Genomic DNA, 21936 nt, shown 5'->3' with positions numbered 1-21936 from the left:
ATTAAATTATTCATGAGCTCCGGAAGTCCGGAAGTAATTAAATTATTCATGAGCTCCGGAAGTAGGAAGTAATTAAGTAATAAAAATATGATATTCATAAAAATATGATATTCATAAAAATATGATATTCATAAAAATATAATTGATTATTTAGAAAGTTTCTTATATATCAAAATAGCATTCTTTTATTTCTTTAAGCAATTAAATTTTATTTTTATTTTTTTTTATGCTCAAAAAACGCCATCTGGTGGCGGGTCAGTGTGTGTGGGCACGCGGGGGCGCGCCCGTGTCTCCGGACCGTGCTCTCTCGGGCTCCGTGCTCATGTGTTTAAAAATGTATTAAACCATATTAAAATTGTTTAGTTAAACTTGTGCTTTTGTAACGTTCAGTATGGCCACAAACACATGCTGCATGCCTTGGGGGAAAACTTTATTTAGATTTATATGCATTTGTAGATTTAGAATAAAACTCATACTCAGAAAAAACTCGCGATCCCCTAACCCTCCTTAGATACATAAGCAGGGAAAACTCCTTAAAAAACCCTCCGCGATTTCTCCAAAACCCTACAATAACTTGTTAGGGTACCCCCTCTATTCCCAAAACCTTATATTCGATAACAGGGAAAATCCTGAAAAAATCCTTAGTCTTTTTTCTCAAATTCAGCGCCCCGCGGCTCCCTTCATGCTCAGCCAAACAAAGCCAAAACTCCTTTTAAAAATTTCTCCGCGATTTCTCCAAAACCCCTAGAATAACTTGTTAGCTACCCCTCTATTCCCAAAAACCTTATATTCGATAACAGGGAAAATCCTTATTCTTTTTTCCTTCAAAAACTTCCCTCTTACTAGCAAGCTCTAAAATTCAACCCACACTCTAAGTTCTACCTCGCTCTTAATCTCCGATCCACAACTTCTTGCAGAGCACAATTTTTTCCTGCTTGTTCGCTCCCCGCTCTGCTCCCTAATGCGCTGCTTACCTCGTTTGAAAATTCCCCCCTTAGACCAACTCCGCCTCACTGCGCCCCGCTGCCAATCACATAACCCTTGCACCGCTCCCTTCGCACCCCGGTTAGCCAATCCGCTCCAGGTCTGATTTTACGATCTCCCGCTGATGTTAAGACTATCTTCGAACCCCCAGAAGACATCTGACTTCAGACGTATCAACAACTGGAACCGCTCAGACTGCTTGCGAGCTCAACAGCCATGAAACCAGGGATCAACAACTACCTTCGCGTGCCCTATGTGCATATCACTCGGTAAGTGTTAATCTTCCTCTCTAACTACATTTTCGCATTTTCCTTTTTACCATTCTGTCAATCCTTTCATCTTCAAAAAAGCCATGCAAATAGGCTCTGTAACACTTGGAATACACTTTTTAAAACATATATAAGCTCCCCTCTAACACTCAGAGCTAAAAAGTGCGTTTGTAAGTTAAACTATAGCAGCGATCATGGCCTCATCAGGTACCTCATTTTTTCTCACTCTTGTTCATATAATGTTTATATTTTTACTGTTTTTTCCCCGTTTGTAAATACTCGATGTTATTTCTTTTCAGACTCTGAGATAAACCTGCTCAACTCCTCTTTTTTTGAGTCTCTCGATCGAATTGGTAGGTTTGGTTCATTCTTGTTCCCCTTCTTAACAGCTAATTGTACAAGAAAAAACAAAACATTTACCCTCTTTTTTCATTTTTATCAAACTTTCTAGATATCTCTGACTTGGACACCTTTATTGGTACGAGTTCCCCGAATTCTTCACCACCAGTGCTTGTGCGATCCACAGGAAAGAATATTCGTCTCTCCACACGGGACAGACAGCATTTGCTCTCTACGCTAGGTCTGGCCCCAGTTCCATTCCCGTCGGAGCTTGTTCTCTCCCGCAACCCTCTGGGAAAAACTTGCGCCTGTCCGCCGGGGACAGGCAAGATTTGCTCTCCGAGCTCACTCCCGATGCTCCGGCCGATCGGAGCCCCAGAAACGCTTCTTATTCTCCGCCATCAGACACACGAAATGCACAGCGCCTGCCTTTGAGACCCAATCACGGTCAGTCTCTCTAGGTTCTCGCTTTTTTCTCATTTCTTTTTTAAAATAAAAACTAACCCTTTTCTATTTAACTTTACTAACTGTTTGTATCTTACCCTCAAATTCTCAGGGCGTCTCAGAAGGAGGAGTAGCAGGACCCGCAGGATCGCAAGGACAACGAGGACAACGCGAACACGCACCCGAAGGCAGCTGGCTTCAATCGCTCTTCGCGCGGTATCTCTGTTCGCTGAATTAGTTCAGCTCATCTTATAAAAACTTTGTTTTTGATTTTTTTTTCATTTTGCTTTTCAAACATACTCTCTTTTGTGGTTTTTTGTTCTTTTAATATATTCCTGTTAAACAATAATAATAAAATAAATGGATAACCAGGAACAAGATATTACAGACCCATTTCTTGCTTTAGAAACAGCGTTAGCTAGGTTAAATGAAAATATACACCATTCTCAGATTACATATTCACAAAACAGTGAGCAACCTGAGGTGATCAATAATAATGATCCTTTAGAATTGCTTAATTTAGCTCTTGCCCGATTAGCACCCAATGAAAGTGCCTTTCAAAATAATTCTTTGAGTTTGGGATTGGATCATGATGAGATCCAAACAGAGTCAGACGCGGTTCATTCACAAATGAGTCTGACACAAAACATCTCCTCTTCTGATCCGTTTTTAGCAATTAATAGAGCTTTAGAAGCTTTGGCCCAAATACAAAATGAGGTTCAAATACCGTCAGAGTTATTGAGTCAAATAAACAGGCTAAATCAAAATCGTTTCATTGATTCTCAAAGCCAGCATTCGCTAGTCTTTTCCCCAGAAAATGCGTGTCCCCACGAACCGCTCAGCCGCAGCCCCCCGATACAGCTGTCAACCACTTTCAATGACTCTAATCCTCATCAATCACTCAGCTCTCCCGCAGACATTGTCTCTGCGAACGAGCCACTTAACCCAGTAAACCATGATCACTCCTTTCAACAAGGGGGTAATCCAGACCAGAGTTGCGCCAGTAATTCAGCACAACCCTCTATAGTTGTTAGAAATAAATTTAATAACGTTGAAATTAGAGAAATTTTGAATTTTCCTCCTCCAAACGATATACCCGACTATGCGCATTATTGTCAAGGCGTAATGTCTAGTGCACGTGAAATATTAAACAGGGTTTTCTCTCACGCACGTCCAGGTGATTATATCCAGTTAGAATTGATAGGCCAGCAGTTACAAAATAATGTTTCAGTGATTTTACGTGATAATCATGATTTATCTGAATTTGAAAATTTATTCTTGAGAGCGGTACAGTCAAACTGGTCAGTAATGTGTGATGGCTCGTTGGAGGTTGTAGCTCAGATTGTTACACCCCCAAATGGCAGTGGGAAAAGATTGCTTAAACACATACTCGACAGCGAAATTGTGAAAAAGAAAAGACGTTTTTTATACGTGGTCCATAACCCCTCGAATAAGTTGTGTTTTGCTACAAGTGTTGCCCACCTTCTGCAACCCGATTTTAATGACTATCAAGCACAAACATTAGCTAGAGAAATTCAACAAAAAGCTGGTCTAAATGATCAAACGCCTGTTGGGTTTAATCAAATAATTACATTTGAAAGGTTACTAGGATGTAAAATTATAGTATTTTACCGTAACGAGCATGATCGCACCCTTTGTAAATTTCAGACTAGTACAGTGAATAGCGCAAAAGCCTTGTGTTTATTTTTATTTGACAATCATTACTACGCTATCAAAAATCTTAAAGGATTTTTGGGCACAGCGTATTTGTGTACTCATTGTTACATAGGCTTTAACCATGTGTTATCCCATTTCTGCCCTGCTCGTTGCTCAGTCTGTATGCAGCCTGACTGCAACGATCATTTCCTCTCCCCTATTGTATGTACCGATTGTAATCGCACCTGTAGATCTCGTTATTGTTTTGAGAGCCATAAAAAACTCGTTGAGAGGCGTGAAAGGTCTGCCAGCAACTGTGACCTCTACAGGAAATGTATCAAGTGCTCAAGGCTATATTACTTAGCAGCACATGAAAAACCTCACAAATGCCAAAAGAGAAAATGCCAAATCTGTCGTCAGGAAATCTCTAGTGATCATCAAACACATCAGTGCTATATGCAGGTTTTACAACGCGAAACAAAACATAATAACAAGTTGATTTTTTATGATTTTGAAACTTTTGTTAACGAACACGGTGAGCACAGCCCTTTTCTGGTGTGTACAAAAACATCAGATGGTAAATCTTGGAGCTCTCAGGGCGAGCATTGCGTTGAAAACTTTCTTGCTCATTTTAGACGCCCCCTCTTCAAGGGCTCAATCTTTATCGCTCATAATGCAAAGGGTTTCGATGCGTACATTATCCTTCGCGGGTTAGTTATGCGAGGATTAAAACCAAACTTGATAATGCAAGGTTCCAAAGTGATCAGCTTTACAGACCCAGACTCGTCATGCTTCCTACCTATGCCATTGTCAGCTATCCCGAAAGCGATGGGATTTTCAGATAGTGTTAAAGGTTTTTTTCCTCATTCTTTCAGCTCCAAACAAAACCTAACTTATGTTGGACCGTACCCTCCCCCTTCCGCATTTAGTCTCGAGCGCATGACATCAGAAATTAGACAGGAATTTTACAAATGGTATGATTCAGTCAGCTCTGGCCCCTTCAATTTCATGAAACAGGCACTGTTATACTGTAAAAATGATGTTGAAATTCTAGCTCGGGGTTGCACATTGTTTAGAAACGGGTTTATTGAAGAGACAGGAGTAGATCCTTTCAGTCGCAACACGCTTGCAAGCGCTTGTCTTAAAATGTATTTGACAAACTTCATGCCTGCCAATTCTCTGGCCCTGCCCTGTCCTTTAAATTACCATAATCAGGTAAAATCATTTTCCTCATCCTCAATTCAATGGCTCGAATATCTCTCGTGTACGCAAGGTGTTTTTATCAGACATGCGCTCAATCAAGGAGAAAAACAACTCGGTAGTTATTATGTAGATGGATATTCCGAAAATAATGGTAAAACATACGCGTGGGAATTTTTGGGCTGCTACTTCCATGGATGTATTAAGTGTTTTTCCAATCAGTCCGATGTTAACCCCCTGGTAGGTTCCTCTTTTGCAGAGTTAAACAGCGCCACTCAAGACAGGCTCGCTAGATTGAGAGCTGAGCATAATGTCTCTCTTGTTATAATCTGGGAGCATGAGTGGACAGAGTTAAAACGTAGTGATGAGAGTGTAATCAGCTTTCTCAAACGTTATGATCCACCAGAGCCTTTGATCCCCCGCCATGCTCTCTGTGGAGGCCGTACAAGCCCAGCACAACTTCACTGTAGTGCTGAGGCCCCGTGAGAAAATCAACTATGTCGATGTCACATCCCTGTATCCATATGTAAATAGTACATGTAGTTACCCCTTAGGTCATCCTCAAATAATCTTTCGAAATTTTCAGCACCCTAAAAACTACTTTGGGTTTATCAAAGCCGTCGTTTACCCACCACGACGGCTCTATTTTTCCTCACTCCATCCGATGTGACCTTTTGATGCTAATATTCTACGCATTAGATATTCAGTGTTTCTCTCTTGATGAGGAAGCAAATCTTTTCTCACAGGTGCTACAAGAATACGGCTTCTCACCTGTGTGAATTCTCATGTGTCTTTTGAATGTTGATGAGGAAGCAAATCTTTTCTCACAGGTGCTACAAGAATATGGCTTCTCACCTGTGTGAATTCTCATGTGTGTTTTGAATGTTGATAAGTCAGCAAAACTTTTCCCACAGGTGCTACAAGAATACGGCTTTTCACCTGTGTGAATTCTCATGTGTTTTTTGAATGTTGATGAGGAAGCAAATCTTTTCTCACAGGTGCTACAAGAATACGGCTTTTCACCTGTGTGAATTCTCATGTGTTTTTTGAATGTTGATGAGGAAGCAAATCTTTTCTCACAGGTGCTACAAGAATATGGCTTCTCACCTGTGTGAATTCTCATGTGTTTTTTGAATGTTGATGAGGAAGCAAATCTTTTCTCACAGGTGCTACAAGAATACGGCTTCTCACCTGTGTGAACTCTCATGTGTGTTTTGAATGTTGATGAGGCAGCAAATCTTTTCCCACAGGTGCTACAGGAATACGGCTTTTCACCTGTGTGAACTCTTAGATGTGTAATCATATTGTATTCATCCTGTAAAGTTTTTCCACACACTTCACATTGTACAGACTTGTTCTTTGTGTCCGTTCTACTTTTACTCGATGACACAGGAAGGTTGTCTACTCTTTGACTGTGACGTCTCTCATTCAGCTCTGTATTTCTAGTAGTTCCTGAGACCACATGCTGACTTTTTTCATTATCTCGGGTCTCTGCTTCAGGAGAGCTGTGAGAAAGGAGCTGCTCACTGTTTGGTTCTGGTTTACTGTAGGCACTTTCCTCATAAGCGGGTGTCACCATGAAGGTATCAGCCTCCTGCTTCAGCCCAAGCTGCTCTCCCTTCTGACTGCTGCCAAGTTCCTCCTTTTCCTCTTTAATCTGCGGAGTCTCTGGGTCCTCTTGGTCCAGACTGGAGTTCCTCTCCTGGTTACAGACCTGCTGCTCATCCAGATCCTCCTCTTCCTTACAGTCATGTTGTTTTGGGAGGTCTTGAGGAATAAAGAAACACAAGAACAATAATCACTATTGTGTGATACAAAAACTATATATTTTTTATATTTAGTGATTGTTACGGCCCTAGCAGGGCCTCCTCCTGAAGGTGAGCTCTGGGCCAGAGTGCCATGTGAGTGGTTACAGCTAGTGAGCTGAGAGTTTGTGGTGTTTGCCGCTAGTGAGCTGTGTTATTGTGGTTTGCAGCTAGTGAGCTGCTCTTTCTTTTTGGCTTATGTTTTACTTTATTGACCAACGCCTGAGTTTTGTTTGTTTTCTTAAATGGTGATAGCGGCTCTTTTAGTTGAGCTACTTTAATAAAACTGTTTAATTTAACCCGTTTGCCTCCTTAACTCTTTTTCCTCACCCGGACACTTTTTGTTACTTCCCCCTCACCACCTAGACCCCTCAGGGGAACATAACAGTGATATAAAAACTAATATTTTTAAAAGCATGAATCAAAAACCAAGAAATGGTGATCAGCCTTTCATATGACCCATTACGAGCCCCACGCACACGCACGCTCAGGGAAATAGTTGTGCACACTCACAGCAAGGATCCTCACTGTGAGCAAAGACACAAAGTTCACCAAACTAAAATGCAATGTGACCACCATGAAAACATCAGTGTGTGTAAGGAAGAGGACTCCCTTACTGTATTTATTTATATTGTATTGTCTGTATAGCACTTTAGAGCACACCTTTCACTTTATTAAAAGCACCTTATCAAGCAATTTATGAGCATTGCACTTTAAGCATGGATTTGCACACAAGAAGTTTAAATATTTGTTGACTATTTATTGGGAATTTTAGGGTCAGTTGGTGGCCTTGTTTCAGATCCTGCACAGCTGTTCCTCGTCAAGGAATGTGGTGGTTGTCTGTCAGGAGAGAAGAATGGTGATTGAGATTGTGATTAAGGTTTACCAATAAGGAAAACTAAGGCAAATGTGTGTGTGAAATCTAGGGATAAAACTGGTGCAAATAAGTGTTTGTAAGTTAATGATTACTCACCTTTCTTGCCTGTGTCTTCTTCAAGGTGTTTGGGCAAATGTTTCCCCTGGGGTCCAGACACCATTTAAAGGTTCCGGGAGAGACCATTGGTAAAGAGAGTGTGGTGAATCTTTTTGTGCTTGGGTTTCTGGGTTTTTATAATATTGGGTTTGGGGTAACATTAAAGTGTGAAATATTTATTAATATGTAAATGTGAAAATGTATTTATGTATTTATTTATTCTTATTGATATATTGTGTACTGTGGTGGAAGGTTGGGATTTAAGAATTGACCTGAGAGTGGAATAATGGTTAAGTCTGTGACAGCTGAACATATTTAAGGCTGCCAGTTGTCATTAGAGGGTGGATTTTTTTTTGTGCTGTGCAGAAGCTCGACAAGTTAATTGTTGTAAGGAGAGCCATACAGCAAATAAATACTTTGTTCCACTACACTTGCCTTGGTCTGTCTCACTGTGTTTCCAGCCGCTAAGGGCTGCCCTGTTACAGTGTGTAAAATCCTTTTTTAAATGAAACTTCACTTCAACTTCAGAGAAGGCTGTTAACAACTTGTTAAATGTGTATTCCGCTGACATCTAACTATATTTTACTGCACAATCTCAGTGTTTACAGATGATCTAAAACACTAATGCCTGATGTACTCAACATTGGAATCTGTTAGAGAAAAAATTGAAATAAATAAATGAATTAAAATGTATTAAAACCTAACCTATCAGTGACCATCGACCTGCACCAGTTCAACATAGTCCATCACTGAACATTGAACTACAGCACTGATAAATTCAATTTATTTATTTATATAGCGCCAAATCACAACAACAGTCGCCTCAAGGCACTTTATATTGTACAGTGGATTCTACAATAACAAATACAGAGAAAAACCCAACAATCATATGACCCCCTTTGAGTGAGCACTTTGGCGACAGTAGGAAGGAAAAACTCCCTTTTAACAGGAAGAAACCGCCGGCAGAACCAGGCTCAGGGAGGGGCCGGGCCATCTGCTGCGACCGATTGGGATGAGCAAAGGATACCCAGTTTAACATATTCTAGTAAAGCTAATCATACTGAAGAATCTCAGCTTCAACAGCACATTGTTAAAAACATGTCCATACCTATGATGTGTGAGTTTCTGTCAGGTTTCCGGTTGATATCCTGTCTGCGTAGACGGTCTCCTCCTCATACTGGATGATGGTTTTTTGAACCTCTGAGAAGATTTCTTCATAAACAGCAGTTAGTCTCTCCTTGATGAACTCTCTCAGATACTGTACTGAACTCATTGCTGCTTCAACTGAGACTGGGCGGATCAATACAAGCATCAATAGAAGTGACACAGATGTTAATATTGGTATCAGATCCACACTAACTTGACGGGATCAATACTTTAGCTTCTGTCTCTTCTCTAGGTTCAGTCCGCTTCTTCAGCAGCAGCTATGTCTGCAAACACACTGCTCCACTACCACAGTAGTGCTGTCCTCCTCCCTTCTTCTTTGGGGGTTGATGGCGTTTGACATATCAGCTTACAGATGCATTTATCCCACCTTCTGGACTGGAGTGTGAACAGGAGAATAGCAGGGAAGACAATTATATTCTTTCATCAGTCTTATAATTCAATACTACAATTTTCCATTTACGCCTAGATTTCTGGGTTTAATGTTTTCCATAACACGTTGTATGCCTGTATTAACCCTTGTCTGGCCCTTAAAAATGCATCCTTTTACGGCCCTGGGGACCAAAAATGGTCCCGCCCCAAAAAGTGCAATAAAAAGATTATATATTCATATTTTTTTCCACTTTAAATTGGGCGAAGCCGCTGCTGCACGCCGGAAATGAGGCTTCATTTCCCGCCTGTCTGTGCAAGCGGCCCGCTGTTTTCCAGCAGGGATCAAATGTGGAGCAAGGGCGCCACCCGGTGGACAAATAAAAAAATTACAACTCTAAGGCCTCTTCTACAAAACAAAAACGAAACCTAAGCCGTCACCCAGATGTTAACGGTAATAATTCTGCAGTGAAAAATAGCGTTTATAATGGAAGTCAATGGGCCAAAAATGGTCCCTAGGGCTCTAAGGGGATGTGTATTGTTAGCTTAGCCACTGAAGCTAATTTAAGGAAGTCAGACTTGAATTTTGAAATGAAATTATGCCAAACTTTTTTTTAGAGAATTTGGCTATATTCCATTCAACACAGTGCAAATGGCTTGTAACCGAAAAACTAAAGGGACCAAAAATGGTCCCAGGGCCTAAGAAGGTCTCCCAACGTGCTTATTTATTGGTGTTGCTGCTGAATCTGGTTCCACTCACCAAACGACGGCCATTCTGGATTTTATGATCACTTGAAATCCCTCCTCCCGTTATCTTATTTCACCTCTACATCATCTCTCCCGCCATCTACTTCTGCTCTCCTTTCACTTCCGTCACATCACTTTCCCGCCTGCTGTCCAGTCACAGCCTAACCGGCCAACCGCGCCCCTCCCCCTCCACTCCTGCTCTGCTGTGAGTTGTTGTTGTGTGGCCAAGAGACTAAACAGACGCCTTTGTTTGTTTGTTTTTGGTTTACAAAACTTATAGAGACAGTGTAAACAGGTCCGTACAACAAACCTGCGACATTACCCACAAACTGAAAGGTTAAGAAATACACTTTATTAACCTTGTTATTGATACAGTATTTATTACAGGTGCTCCATGCATTCTCCTGCTGTATATCATTAAGCAGGGCTGCCCGTTTGTCACCTATTCTGTTCGTAATTATTTTTATGGACAGAATTTCTGGGCGTAGCCAAGTGGCGGAAGACTTTCACTTGGGTGGTCTCAAAATCTCATCTCTGCTTTTCGTAGTTGATGTGGTTCTTTGGCTTCGTCGAGTGATGGCCTCTGGCTCGCACTGGAACGGTTCGCAGCCGAGTGTGAAGCGGTGGGAATGAGAATCAGCACCAAATCTGAGGCCATGATCCTCAACAGGTGGTGTGCCAAAAAGTGATTGTCTGCCAGAAAGTTGCTTATAAAGCTGCAGCGCCCAGATTACGCACGTTGACAGCTACTTCCGTGCGACTGATTATGAAAAAACAACAACATTTATGCATTTGTTATTAGACACAGGTATGCAGTTATGAAACTTTAACGTTTCTTGTAACCGAATTATGACGCTTGTCAGAAGTTTGCTTTCAGTGTGTAGCGCAGTCACGAATAACTACACGCATGAAATAATTAATGCCTACAGGTTTAGTATATATACTCTCGTTTATTATATTTGTTTTAGTATTTTATATTTCATATGCATTCATTTTGTTTTCTTTGTTCTTTTTAAACATACTGTAAGAAGTTTGTAAGAATAAATCATTCCCATTGCCATACACGGGAGGTAACTCTAAAGGTGGTGGAAATTACGGCGGCTGGCTCGAGTACATAATGTCAGTGGCACAGGAAGGGCGACAGTATTGAGTGACCTCAAAGTGATAGTGCAGTAATGCGCCGAAAAGGATGCCAGTTGCCGTTAAGCACCGAAGAAGAAGGGGGGAAAAACACTCGAGTTGGTATGAAGGAGCAAAAATGTCGCGATTAAGAAATATTTTTTCTTATTCTAAATTGAAAGAAAACATGTCCAAAAGAACTCAAAGACAGAGAAAACTTTCCGGAAGCTATATAGAAGGGTAAAATGGCCTGGGTGTAGGACCAAGTTCGTCTAGAGCCTCTAAACAAGAGTAATTCACTTTTTTTAAATAAAAAAATGGCAACTTTGCTAAAGCTAAGTTTCGTCTTTGTGTTAATTATTTTTTTAATTATATTATAATTTAAAATTATTGTTTTTGATTGTCAAAAAGACTTCTGAATTATCAGTTGGTTTCTTTTTACTCAGTTCAACAAACTTCACTATTATTCATTAAAGTTCTGCATTCTACATTTATAAAATAACTTTTATCCTCAAAGTATGCAAGGTTTTATTGTTATTAATTATTATTTTGGGGGCGGGCGGGGGCTGAAAAACGCAACACTTTTGTACAAACACAAACACTGCAAGAAATCTACAGTGAGGGGAAAAAGTTTGACTGGAAGAACCTAACGCTAGAGTTGTAGAAATATCTTGGACTTCTACTATACATGGCTGTCATACGGCTACAGATATTTTGCTATGTATAACGTTAGTGTTTCTGAAAATCCTAAAAAAAATCTATTTATTAACAAAATAAACTAATAGACTTTATTATATTTTATAGTTTTAAAATTGGATAACAACTGACTTGAACATAATATGAAAAAATGTGTTTTCACCATGGGAACACTGGGAACATTGATTGCTTTAATAAAGTTATCTATATTTTTATTTTCGTACTTTCCATTTGTATTTAGATGGGGCGATGCATGGCAGATTCTCTGATGTTTCTCTGTTTCTACCTGTACTGATGCTAGCACGACTAAAACTAGCCAAGCAGCATTAAATATGTGAAGCAAGGCAGAAGGATATACTCATAAAATGAACAGAATCATGAGAATATAACACCACAACACTGCAAATGTAACAAAAATATGTCAGTATCAACTGGTATGTTATTTAAAATCTATATGAACACTCAACAGCTTATGCTCCGCGGCTGTTGAGTGACCCCTCATCTGGGACTCTCCTCAGCTCTTTCTGGGATAGTGGTGCTGCAGCCCCTCTTTTAGTCTTCCTTGGTCTCTTGTGTTCTGAGGGCCTCTGGATGTCTGGAGTTTTGATCTCCTCCATACCTGCTTCATGCCCTGGTGGACGGGGCTGTGGCCCCCCCACACCCTCTAACAGATCATTACATGGAACCTTTTAAATACAAGCGCGCTCATGCTCACAGGTGTACACACGGGTGCTCATACACACAAACTACACCCTTTTTGGCTCCTACCTTAAAGCACACTGTGCGCTGTCGATCTTACGTGCTGCACAGTAATGTTTAACATTTAGTATTTACTGTTATATTCCCATAGATCATCGTGATGTTGTTTATTCTATTGCTCTAGTCTTCTTCTGCTTCTTTTCTTTTTTCTTTCTCAACAGGTGATCCAGGAAAAGAAAAAGAGAAAAAAAAGGACACAAAGACAAAGGTGATGAAGCAGATTTTCATTGTCTTTTCTCTCTATCTCTTTTCTCCTTTTTCTTTCCCTCTCCTTCTGTTAACTTTCTTCTGAACTTTTCTTTTTGTTTTTCTTTCCCGTCCACGAGTCTGGCCTGATTACAATAACTTAGAATAAAAATAAGTAATAAAGATCAAATAAACTATGACAATCAAGTGGACCAGTATAGCAAAAGGCCCACTTGGGAAAGTAAATCTGTTGGGCATTTTTCTTGGCCTTCAGACAATAATTCTGATTGCTACAGTGCCAGACAGGACACACACACACACACACAAAAAAAAAGACTATGACATTAGAGGTTTTGTGCTTTGAAGTGATTGGTTACATGTCAATGGAACAGCCTTTGAGCTTTAAGTTATCTCATGTGATGCCATCACAAGCTTTTCTTTTGATGTGTGTTGATTGGAAGTATTGCAAAATAGTTGATTATATAATTATATAATTATAAAATAATAATTGTCCAGAAATAGGCTTTTAAAGGCTTTTATTTTTTTTAGTATATGCTGAATTAACAGTATAAGAGCCTCTCTACCAGAGTATCACTAAAATATAAAGCAAAATAAAACGTTTAAAGGAAAACATGAGGTTTAATAAATGCTTAGGGTTCCCCCCCCCCCCCCCCAATTGAATGCTTTCTTTTAATGACATCGTTAACATTTCTCAACAAAAACACATGAAAGTATCACGGATAATTCAACAATAAAATCGCTTCATGTTGTGGCCATCACACAATGTTTTCCAAAGTGATTCACGAGCTGAAAGTGCGCAGATTTAACGTATATAATCCTTTGTTAGGTTTATTATTTTCATTTCACACGTAAAACACATTTATAGATTCATCCACCACTCCACCACTGTTAGTTTTGGATGCGCTCGGCTCCAACCAATCAGACCAATTTATGCAGACGGCGCACTAATCCCGTAACTGCACACTACCCATAATCCTCAAACGCCGTTGCTATAGAAATGAAGATAACAACAGCTTGGTGCTACCCGTTATTCCTTTATTTACTCTAAAATAATAACCAGCGATAATACGAAAATAAACTGGCCCAGTGTTTAATTATGTAATTACAAATTGCAAATTTTATTTTTTTATTTTATTTTTTACAAATTGCAATATTTATCTACAGCGCGCCTTTAGTGACATGTCAACAGATCTTAAGCAAGGCGATTGGATGGTTTTTACTGCAATGCATCTTGGGAGTCGTAGTAAATGTATCTTTCAACTCACGGTCCTGCAGCGAATCTTTCGACTCGACACGAGGCAGATCCTAGCTAAGTAAGTTGTAATAAACTGTGGGTAATTTGCATGTTAAACTGATATTAAACTTGAAATGTTTTCACAGAGCAGTCTGTGTACCAAGAGAACTACTTCTGCAAAAGTTTATTTAATTTTTTTTGGTGATGTATTCTCATGTGTAAGACACTTGCTTGGCCACCCAGCTAATGTTAGTGCTGCTCGATTTTAGCAATGTATCTTTTCTGTAATCAATTCAGTTTTTTTTAACCCTATTCACGTAATTAACTCAATATTAACGACTTTAATCTCGTAATTGATTTTTTTTCTAAATATGGTGTAATACTGCCTCGTAATATAAGTTATTTCTTTGGTCATAAATTATTTTTGTAATCATTTCACCAAAACAGACCTGAAATAATCCCTACATGTTCCATTTTCATTTGCAGAAATGACAAAGCCAAAAACCAAACCATGCCCTTCCTGTCAGGCTCCAAACACCTGCAACAGGAAGACATGCAGTGGATGTCTGGGCAGCCTGAACGTAAAGGAGGGATTGAAAAAAAACAAGAACAGTTTAAAAACAGTAACTGGGCTGCCTCTGTTAAAAACAACAGAAATGCGAGCAGGGTGGTTAATTCAGCCCAGTTGTCAGTAAGTTTAAAAGTTCTGATCTAATAAGTGGTTGGTCTGCTAGACAATTCTTTATTAATCACAGTTGTCAATGTTTTCTTGTATATCATGAAGTAAGAAACTAACAAGGCATGTATATACGCATAAAATATTAATTTATAAAAGAGCATAAATAAAAAAGTTATTCACATCAGAATAACATCATCACACTAAAGACATCAAACTAGAAAAAACTTGTTAAAAACTATGAGGAGACGACAGGAACAGTCAAGCTAGGTCGCTTAATCCAGAGATGGAATCACTTCATCCTCTACCAGCTCTTCCAGGAGACACAGGAGCAGGAGGATCCACGGGCCTACAGGACGACCAGGAGTAGGTAAAACACATCGTTGTTGACCTGCATTCTTACTGGACACTGTCCCAGTCTTATCATTATGTTTGTTTATAAATGCAGAGTTTTCCTTCTGGTTTCTGAAACTGTGATTTGTGTTTGTGTTGCAGTTCTCTGGGCTCCTCTGGCGACTCTGTCATTAGAGAGCTGTTTTGTTCTGAAGTTGAGAACCGCAGCCCGTGTCTCTGTGGCATAGAAACAGTCTACTCCTCCCTCATGTTGCTGTTCAACATGCATTACCCTGACTCTCAAGGTGAGTCTGAGAGCACTGAGAGCATGGATATCTGTGACTGTGAATTACTCTGTCTTTGAAACTTGAACTATTAATGATTACATAATGGTTTGAATTAATTTAGTTTTTGAATGAGCAGAGGGAAATATCTGCTTGATTTGATGTATACACTGATATTCATTGTACTTTGACACTTCAGGAGAAAGAATAAAGGAGCACGACTTTGCTGAGATCCTGAAGAAAAGCATCTGCCTGCAGCAGAGATCTCACACATGGTGTGGAAACTGTGACAAGTATCATCCCACAGTGAGTTACAGCTTTCATTCACTCATAATGACAATTAATTTATGGTTGATTGTTACCTGTTGTGCAGGGTAATCATTTCTTTGTGTTACACTGTAGGTGCAGACACGCAACATTCGACGTCTCCCAGATGTTTTGGTGATAAACTGTGAGGTGAACAGCAGCAAAGAGGCCGAATTCTGGAAGGTTCAGGCCGAGGTAAGCCACTGATTCACTGTGTTTAAATACAGTTAAAAGAAAGTAATGATTTATCTGTTCATTATTTACATGATTGCCCATGTTTCTGTTTTTATTGTACACCTTCAACAAATCCATGCAGAAGACAGATCAGGATCAGCGTCACGTGTGGATCCCCGCCACTCTCAAGATGTCCCTCAGCAAAAGTCAGAGACTGGAGATCAGCAGCTGGCCTGAGGGCGAGGAGGTGAGGACTTTAGATTTTCAGCTGATCTTTGCACTTGAAGAAATAATTGAGTAACTTTTCATCACCAAGTTAAAATGTCACTTCAAGATTAAAACCATATTTCCAGGAGCAATATTTTTAAAACATTATTACACTAATCTGTAGATATTGAACTATAGGTTGGTTTTAGTGTTTTTGTTTCTGTAACACATGAATTTTGTGAAATGAAAAAGTTTATCTTACAATTATTTGCACTTTCTGTTACTAGTTAAGTGCTGCTGAACAGGCGGAGGGAGCTTCTCTGTATGACTTGGTGGCGACGGTGCCGCACATCCTGGACGCTGGCGCGGGTGGTAATATGGTCGCACACATCAAAGTGGGTGAGACCTACCATCAAAGAAAAGAGGTGAGCGACGCTTAGATAAGAAAAGTTTGACATCTGCTGACTACAAAAAGTTTCATTTTTAACATTCAAAATGATTTTATTATTTCAGGGAGTCTCTCGCCAGCAGTGGTACCTCTTCAATGACTTCCTCATTGAGCCGATTGAGCAGGTAAGGATCCTAGATAAGATTCCTGCTTGTTTATTCATGCTAACTTTAATGTGTGCAGTCATTTAAAAATGTTTCTCCTTTTGTTTTCAGACTGAGGCTGCACAGTTTGATGTGAGCTGGAAAGTGCCAGCCATCCTGTGTTACGCCAAGAGAAACTACCACACCAAATACGACCTCCGCAGTGAGTGTCAGCACAATCAGTCTGAAGTCAAATCCGACTTATATCGGACTGAGAAGCATAGCAAGACAGACGCCACTTTCATCCCACTCACAGTCAGTGAGATGCCGCAGGCTGGTGACCTGGTGGGGCTGGACGCTGAGTTTGTAAAGCTCAGTGAGGTAAGTCTGGCTATGATACCATCATTTATTATAATATAGGATCAAAAACAATTTTAAATATTCCTAGTACATATTTTCAGTAGTTCAGCTAATCTGACTCAAGTATTTAAAACAAATTTGACCCCTGAATGTGTGCGTTTGCAGGAGGAAGCAGTGCTGCATAGCGACGGCACCAAATCGACCATCACGCCCAGTCAGATGTCTGTGGCCAGGATCACCTGTGTGAGGGGTCAGGGGCCCAACGAGGGGGTCCCCTTCATCGATGATTACATCTCCACTCAGGAGCAGGTGAGAAGCTGCAGAGAGAAAAGACCACGATGACCTGAAAGAATGAATATATAATGTTTCAAGGATCCACCCGCTAACTTGTCAATTTGTTCTTCCAGGTGGTCGACTATTTGACAAAATACTCTGGAATCGAACCTGGAGACCTGGATGCCACAGTATCCTCTAAGCACGTGACCACGCTGAAGTCGACCTACCTGAAGCTACGCTTCCTCATCGATGCAGGAGTTCGCTTCGTCGGCCACGGCCGGCAGAATGACTTTCGTGTCATTAATTTAGTGGTACGTTATTTCATCAGTTTTAAATTTCAAATTAGTTCATATCGTTTAAAGATGTGATTTTTTTTTATAGATGTGCTTTGATTTTAATGTTTTTTATTTTCTGTTTCTTAAGGTTCCCAAAGATCAAGTTATCGACACCGTGCACCTCTTCCGATTGCCCTACAAGAGGATGATTTCTCTGAAATTCCTTGCTTGGTATTTTCTTGGTAAGTTAGTAGAAACAAAAAAAACAAAATCAAATCCAAATAATCCAAATATGAGTCTGTAATCGAATTAAATCACATTATTACAGCGAGAGGGATTAGGATCCAAATATGTAAACTGGATAATCCGCTCATATTACTGTCAGTATTAAGTTAAGTATTCAGTATTAAGTCAGTATAGTTCATGATGTTTTAGTTGTCATCAAACTCATCTTGGAATTAAATCTGAACAACAAAGTATTTAGAGGCTTTTTTGAGTTCATGCACTAAAGCGTACGTGTCAATTCCTCATATCCACACTGTAATCTGAAGCTGAACACTTTCATTTTAATCATTCCTGATCTTTTTTTCATGTCCACAGGCCTCAACATCCAGGGAGAAACCCACGACAGCACGGAGGACTCATGCACGGCCCTGAAGCTTTACAGGAAGTACCTGGAGCTGTATCAGGAAGGAGGGAATCATTACGTGACGAAAGTGCTCTACGAAGTCTACGACAAAGGCTTCCAGCTGAACTGGAAAGTCCCGGATTCAGACATGAGATAGTCCGTCTGAGTGGACTGAATGCGCTCTCCTTCCATCCACGGGTGCTGCTGTGCTTCCCTCTGTGATGGGACTGTGAGCAACACCATGACCTGAGGATGCTCGGGCTGCTTATTTTGTATCATATTTTATAGTTATTTGCTTTGAGTCAGTGACTCAGTTGTTTTTATCATATCTAAATATAAGCTTTTTATTTCAGAGAGGTTTACAGGGGGGAAAGTGATCATTCAAAATATGAATTTGAAGCATTTTGTTTTTGTTTTAAAGGAAAAAGTCAAACTTGTTGCATGTAAATGAAGTCATCCTGAGCACTGTAAAATGTTTGTTGTTTGATACCAGGAAGTGGAGAATGTGCACGAATCCATGAAAATCTTGATTAAAACAGATTCCAACCACAATGAATTTAGTTTTTTTTTTTTCACCAGATTCTGTGAAATCTGTTGCACTGTTCATTTTCCAGCTAACTTTTTGCAGCTTTCTCAGAATTCAGATCAACGTTCAATTTTTCAAAAGCTGTTATTTCTCTTCTATAAATGACACATTTAGCAAGTTTGAAAAAATTGTCCTCAATATTTCACCTCGACATCTTTAAAATGCTCTAACTGGTAAGGACTGTGCTTCAAGTGCAGAATTTACAGCCACCACCAAAAGTAGTAACTATACTTTAATAGACGTGCTTCATTTAATAAAGCTTTAAGTCACATTTGAACGATTTTTTGATATAATGGTGCCCTCTGCTGGATAATATGCACACTCTTACCGTTCACTCTTACAGTTGTTTTTAAAGGTTTATGTCATTATTTTCATTGTTTTTCGGCTTGTTTTGTTTTGGGAACCATAAAATGAAATTGTTTGAACTCCTTGTCTGGTCTTACCAACAACTCTACAAGTAAAACTAAACATACAGTTAGTAATGATCCAGGAGATATGTTAAAAAACTACACAACACAGTTATTTCAATGTTCCACGAAAGAATGTGTAAATCTACACAGAGTATAGTAATCCTGTTCAGCTGGATATGTGGAGGTCAGGGATGAATGTGTTGTGTAGTCTCAATAATATTAAAGCAATAGTGTGATCACAATACTGATAACTGGGAGGCTTAAAAACGAGCTATTACAGTCTCAGAAATATTGTAATATCGACAATAATACTAAAATAAATCAGTACGAATATTGTTGTCAATATGTGGCGAGTAAGACAGTCAAGGCCTTTGAACCAGTTCAAGGCTCCGAAATCAACAGATTCTGTGAGAGAGAGGAAGCATTTTTTCAGGGGTATAAAAGTCCAAAGAAAGTTGTAACCTTTTCCGTGCCAGAGTATTGTTTAAACTTAAAAGTCAGTCAGAAGTCACCAAACACTCGGGACTCTTCAGAAGATCGTGAAGTAGACTTATAACACTACGAATGGCTGGTGTGAAGCTGATATCCAGGTCCAGATTTAGTAAGTAGAAATTTCCTTGGGGTGATGCACAGTGCGCTAATTCATGTGATTCATATACGAAGATGTAAATATTTAATTTCAACAATTCCCAGCCAAACGCAGCGCAAAGCAGCGGCTTACACATGAGCACATCCGCATCCACAGCAACAACCAACATAACCACAAGTAACAGTAAATAATAAATATTGAATGTTACTGAGCAGCACACAAGTCCGACAACACACACCTGTGTGCGTGTAGATCCATATATTCACAAGGGTTCTCCGTGTAACTGTCTAATAGTAGGTGTGGGGAGCCCTGCCCCCCAGGACATGAAGCAGGAATGGAGGAGATCAAGGCCCCAGACATCTACAAGCCCCCCAGAGCACGAGAGCAGTGTAGCAAAGTAACTGCGCGAATTGCTCGTTATTTTCTGCAGGCTGTGTGAGGCTGTGTCTTACTGGAGTCTGACACCGACAAGGTCACACTAACAGCTGCATTTTGATATTTGAATATCGTGGTTATGTTTTGACTGAGAGAAGAAAAAAAAACGAAGTAGACGAAAATCGCTCCAATTTCAATTATGGGTCGATCTGTGTGAGGATATTAAAAAAGAAAAGTTCATCTCAGTTTTGCTGTTCCATAAAAGATCAGTATTATTTCTGAAGAGCAGAAACGGAGAGACAGAGAGGGAGCACAACATTTTGATCCCAACCCTCATATTTACCTATTAACAATTAAAGAATGCCTAATTGGGACCTGACTGAAAAGATGTTTAAATTGAGAAATGGACCCTTTCATTCAAAGCAGGACACAAATGTGTTCAGTTAGTCACAGCTAAACATAAAAGTACAATAACAAAAATATGAGCAAAGATTGATGCTTGACTTTAATGGCAACTTTGACAATTAATTCTCATGGATTTCTGTCAATTTGCAAATTATATGTACTATGTATAAAATTTGTCTGTTTAATAAAAACAATTTGTTTTATTGTGCATATCTATGAAATATAATGTGGATAAATGGGACAAAGGTTGAACTGAATCTTAACATTTATCAGATCACAGGTGAGGCTGTGTTAAAGCAGCAAGGAAAACATTTTTTGAGACACTAGAGGATGTTGAATTTCAGAGGTCCTAAATATGCATTATTTAAAGGTCTTAAAGGTCTTTTCTGAGTTTTTGCTTTTTGGTTGTGCAAACAAACTAAATACAGGTATGTCTGTGAAGGTTCTCAGTCATCCAGGTCATCATAGTCAAAGGAGCTTGCAAAGAAAAGCGTCTGGACTTCTTTAAGTTACTTGAAGACTGTGATGGCTGCACTTACAGCCACACAGTGGTAATACCCACCATGTTAGTGTAGAGGCTTATAAGTAACATTGCATTCACATTTCTTTCTTTAAATATAGGAATTTATTTACAGGACAATAAATAACTGGTTTTGGTTTAGTTAATTAATATATCCACATAACGCTGCATTCTAAAATAAGTGCACACATTTTAGTTTACACTGTTATGTATGATTAATCTTTTGTTTTCTGAGTTACCTTAGTTGCAGCTGTTCCAGTCCCTTGATTAAGGAGCCAAGAGGTGGAAAAGGGGCAGAGCGAGCTTTAAAGGAAGGCTACAAATTGGTTCACGCCATAACTCAGGACCATGGGGGGGGGGGGGGGGGGGGATTGGAGTTCATTATGTTTGGTTTAGTTAGGTTTTGTGTGTTTTACCCCTTTTCCTGTTTTTGTGGGCTGATCAGCCACTATTTAAGTTTCCCCTTTGTCTCATTAAGTTAGGTCAGTTTGTTTGAGTTATCAGTTGTGTTGTTAACTTTGAGTAGAGTTTTGTTAGTTTGACCTCTTTTATGGGCCCAAGATTTTGATTCTTTTTGCATGAGTTAACCAATTATGTTTTTTGGGTTAAATAAAAAATCTTTTTTTGGACTTTAACCTGTGCCTAAGTTTCCTTCACTGCTCGGTCCATCACAAAGACGTTGTAGCCGGTGTATCAGAAAAACTCAGGAGAGTTTTCTCCAAGCATGACATCCTGGTGCATTTCAGACCCAGCAACACGCTCAGACAAAAACTGGTTCACCCGAAAGACAAAACGCCAAAACATATGAGTGTACAATGTGGTGTATGCTGTACAGTGCAACGAGGAATGCCGAGACCTCTTCATTGGAGAGACCAAACAGCCACTTCACAAGCGCATGGCACAACATAGAAGAGCCACCTCCACAGGACAAGACTCAGCAGTCCATCTGCATCTTAAGGATAAAGGACACTCTTTCGAGGATGCCAATGTTCACAGTTTGGACAGAGAGGACAGATGGTTTGAAAGAGGAGTGAAA

At 39.7% G+C, this 21936-nt stretch overlaps 2 protein-coding genes and 1 long non-coding RNA gene across 3 annotated transcripts; 2 read left to right on the top strand and 1 right to left on the bottom strand.

Annotated features, from left to right (window-relative positions):
- The first annotated feature begins 285 nt into the window (after nt 1-285).
- On the top strand, nt 286-3137 carry LOC143414414 (uncharacterized). Its single transcript, XR_013095037.1, has 3 exons — nt 286-1606; nt 1705-2039; nt 2149-3137. It is a non-coding gene; the product is annotated as an uncharacterized LOC143414414 (long non-coding RNA).
- Nucleotides 3138-5595: 2458 nt separating this feature from the next.
- On the bottom strand, nt 5596-7797 carry LOC143414410 (uncharacterized). Its single transcript, XM_076878710.1, has 2 exons — nt 7671-7797; nt 5596-6659 (listed from the first exon to the last, which is right to left on the bottom strand). Exons 1-2 carry the CDS (start codon nt 7732-7734, stop codon nt 5596-5598), a joined length of 1128 nt encoding a protein of 375 aa, XP_076734825.1. The 5' UTR covers nt 7735-7797.
- A 6656-nt stretch (nt 7798-14453) lies between these two features.
- On the top strand, nt 14454-18172 carry LOC143414278 (PAN2-PAN3 deadenylation complex catalytic subunit PAN2-like). The gene is made up of 13 exons (XM_076878388.1): nt 14454-14546; nt 14863-15011; nt 15137-15279; nt 15458-15564; nt 15661-15759; nt 15881-15985; nt 16233-16370; nt 16459-16518; nt 16609-16857; nt 17002-17145; nt 17244-17423; nt 17536-17629; nt 17988-18172. The coding sequence occupies exons 1-13, from the start codon at nt 14454-14456 to the stop codon at nt 18170-18172; spliced, it is 1746 nt and encodes a 581-aa protein (XP_076734503.1).
- Nucleotides 18173-21936: the final 3764 nt, after the last annotated feature.

This window comes from Maylandia zebra, linkage group LG20, assembly GCF_041146795.1.
Source record: "Maylandia zebra isolate NMK-2024a linkage group LG20, Mzebra_GT3a, whole genome shotgun sequence".
Classification (NCBI taxonomy): Eukaryota; Metazoa; Chordata; class Actinopteri; order Cichliformes; family Cichlidae; genus Maylandia; species Maylandia zebra.
The sequence above is the reverse complement of the archived record's forward strand: the minus strand, read 5'-3'. Positions and strand labels throughout refer to the sequence as shown.

Excerpts from the sequence above, each read along its gene's own strand:
- LOC143414278 (XM_076878388.1), top strand. The coding sequence starts at position 14,454 with ATGACAAAGCCAAAAACCAAACCATGCCCTTCCTGTCAGGCTCCAAAC. Across the intron at positions 16,371-16,458 it reads CCTACCATCAAAGAAAAGAG|GGAGTCTCTCGCCAGCAGTG; the intron begins GTGAGCGACGCT and ends TTATTATTTCAG. Across the intron at positions 17,146-17,243 it reads ACATCTCCACTCAGGAGCAG|GTGGTCGACTATTTGACAAA; the intron begins GTGAGAAGCTGC and ends TTGTTCTTCCAG.
- LOC143414410 (XM_076878710.1), bottom strand. The coding sequence starts at position 7,734 with ATGGTGTCTGGACCCCAGGGGAAACATTTGCCCAAACACCTTGAAGAA. Across the intron at positions 6,660-7,670 it reads AGAAGACACAGGCAAGAAAG|ACCTCCCAAAACAACATGAC; the intron begins GTGAGTAATCAT and ends TTATTCCTCAAG.